The sequence below is a fragment of the Galeopterus variegatus genome, unplaced genomic scaffold, assembly GCF_000696425.1.
Source record: "Galeopterus variegatus unplaced genomic scaffold, G_variegatus-3.0.2 Scaffold3128, whole genome shotgun sequence".
NCBI classification, from domain to species: domain Eukaryota; kingdom Metazoa; phylum Chordata; class Mammalia; order Dermoptera; family Cynocephalidae; genus Galeopterus; species Galeopterus variegatus.
The window spans coordinates 51,384-53,403 of NW_007729239.1; the positions used below are offsets into that span (position 1 = coordinate 51,384).

Consider the following 2,020-nt stretch of genomic DNA (forward strand, 5'->3'; position numbering starts at 1 on the left):
TGTGTGTGTGTGTGTGTGTGTGTGTGTGTGTGTTTGGGGGACAGGGTCCTGAACTCAGAAATACCACTACCAAGAAGGGATTATGTCTACCCTACCCAGGTGGTGGGGGCTGGAGCCAGGAGCCAGTGCCATGTGGAGATGTGAAGCCTCCAGTCCCACTTTCTCCAGTGCCCTCAGGCAGGGGGCTGGTGGTCTGGGATGGGACAGGCATACCTGGCCCACCTCCTCCAGGGTGATCTCTGGCTGGGTCAGCAGCTCCCGGCCCTCCTGGCTGCCCATCTTCCAGAGGCAGAACTCTTGCTGTATTGCCAGAAGCTTCTTCAGCTCTGACTCCACGGAACCTGAGAGCCAGAGAGATGGGCATGGGACAGGCAGGAGGGTGGAGCAAGCTGTTGGGGACCCAAGGAAGAGGAGGCAGCAACCGGCAACAACCGCTCTCCGAACCTCTTTCCACCTCTGCGATCCCTGGTCACCCCCAGCTACCGCCCTTTCTTCTTCAGTTACCTGTTGCCAGGCAGGCACCACCACCCCCTCACCCTGCCTTGCCTAGGAAACCCACTCCCCACAGGCTCCCTCCCACACAGTGTCTGTCTTCACCTTCTGGGGAGAGCATCCCCTCTAGCCCCGACTCAAGAGCCTGGATCTGGAATCCAAACTGCCTGCATTCAAGCCACAGCTCTGCCCATTACGAGCTGTGTGATGTTGGACAAGTTATTTAACTTCTTGTGCCTCAATTTCCTCACTACAAAGTGGAGATAACATTAGGACCTACCTCGGAGTTGTAATGCGATATTTCATGAAAAGTGCTTAGAAGAGGGTCTGGCCCACGGTAACAGCTACGTAAATGCCAACAGTGATTTTTATCATATTACGTTATTACCTCTCCACGTCTGGGGCTGCATGGGGACTGCACTGGGAGAGGTGGCCCTCTGGGGCTCTGTCACAGAAATACATGATGGGAAAATCAGGGATGGAAGTGGCCACCAAAGGAGTTACCAGCTTCAGGGCTGAGGAAGGGGTGGTGCTTGAGTAGCCCCACCCCCTGCCACAACACCCACCTTGTTGTCTCCCAAACCCTGAGGGCGGAGGACCTAGCATGGCCTCCAGCCCAGCCACACGCTGGTCCCACAGCTCCAGTGGTCATCGTAGGTCCTCTGGCACCACCTGGTGGTAGATTCTAGTATTGCATGGCTGAGCTTCCTGGGCCTGGGGTCAACTTAGGAGGGGAGGGGAGGCAGAGGCACTTACCCACCATATCTGCAGACCTAAAAGTCTTATGCAGTGGCAACTGGAGGGTGACAATGCCTGGGGCACAGAGCTTGAATGAGCTGTCCTCTTCCTCCATTTCCTCTTCCTCCTCCTCATGTGGCAAGCCTTCCTTAAGTAACTGAGGGTGTGCCAGGTCACTGAGCAGGACCCCAAGCCTGCAGCCCCACCCCCATCCCCAGATAAAACAGGAGGCAGGAGAGAACAGCTCCCAAAAGGTTGCTCCTCCTGGGCTCAAGCCACATATACTGTGGCCCAGCCAGATGCAGGCACGGGACCCTACCCAGGTCTCACCCCCTAGCACCCTTGGCTGATTTCTGAAGTTGCTTGTACAAACTGAGGAGGAGGTTCCAGGGGGTCGTCCCCACCTTGGAAGAGGCCAACCTGAGGTCTCCTGTGAAGGGGTAGTAGTCACTGACAGGCTGGTAGCAGTTGGGGGGGTTTCAGTCCTCGGAGGGCAGGGGCATGGGGGGCCTGAGCTAAGGTGGGGTTGCCTTGTTTTCTTTAGCAAATGCCTCCTGTGTGCCAGGCACAGTTCTAGGCACTTTACAAAGAGCAGCTCAGTTCATCCTTGCAACCACATTAAGAGATAGGTACTATCGTATTCCCATTTTATAGATGCGGAAACTGAGACACAGAGAGGTCAAGCAACTTGCCACTATCACACAGCTTGCCATAGTGGAGTTGGGATTTGAAATCAGGCAGTCTGACTCTAGCATTCCCTCAGGCTGCCTTTGCTCCCCACCAGGTTACA

General features: G+C 55.6%; 1 protein-coding gene across 1 annotated transcript in view; it reads right to left on the bottom strand.

Moving 5' to 3' along the window:
* LOC103599850 (putative gametogenetin-binding protein 1) overlaps positions 1-1,345 on the bottom strand; it is a 4,107-nt gene extending 2,762 nt beyond the window's left edge. The window contains exons 1-2 of the mRNA XM_008584015.1: positions 1,249-1,345; positions 223-341 (exon numbers count right to left, since the gene is read on the bottom strand). Of these exons, the coding sequence (XP_008582237.1) occupies positions 223-341; positions 1,249-1,345 (216 nt within the window). The remainder of the gene's footprint in view (positions 1-222; positions 342-1,248) is intronic.
* Positions 1,346-2,020: the final 675 nt, after the last annotated feature.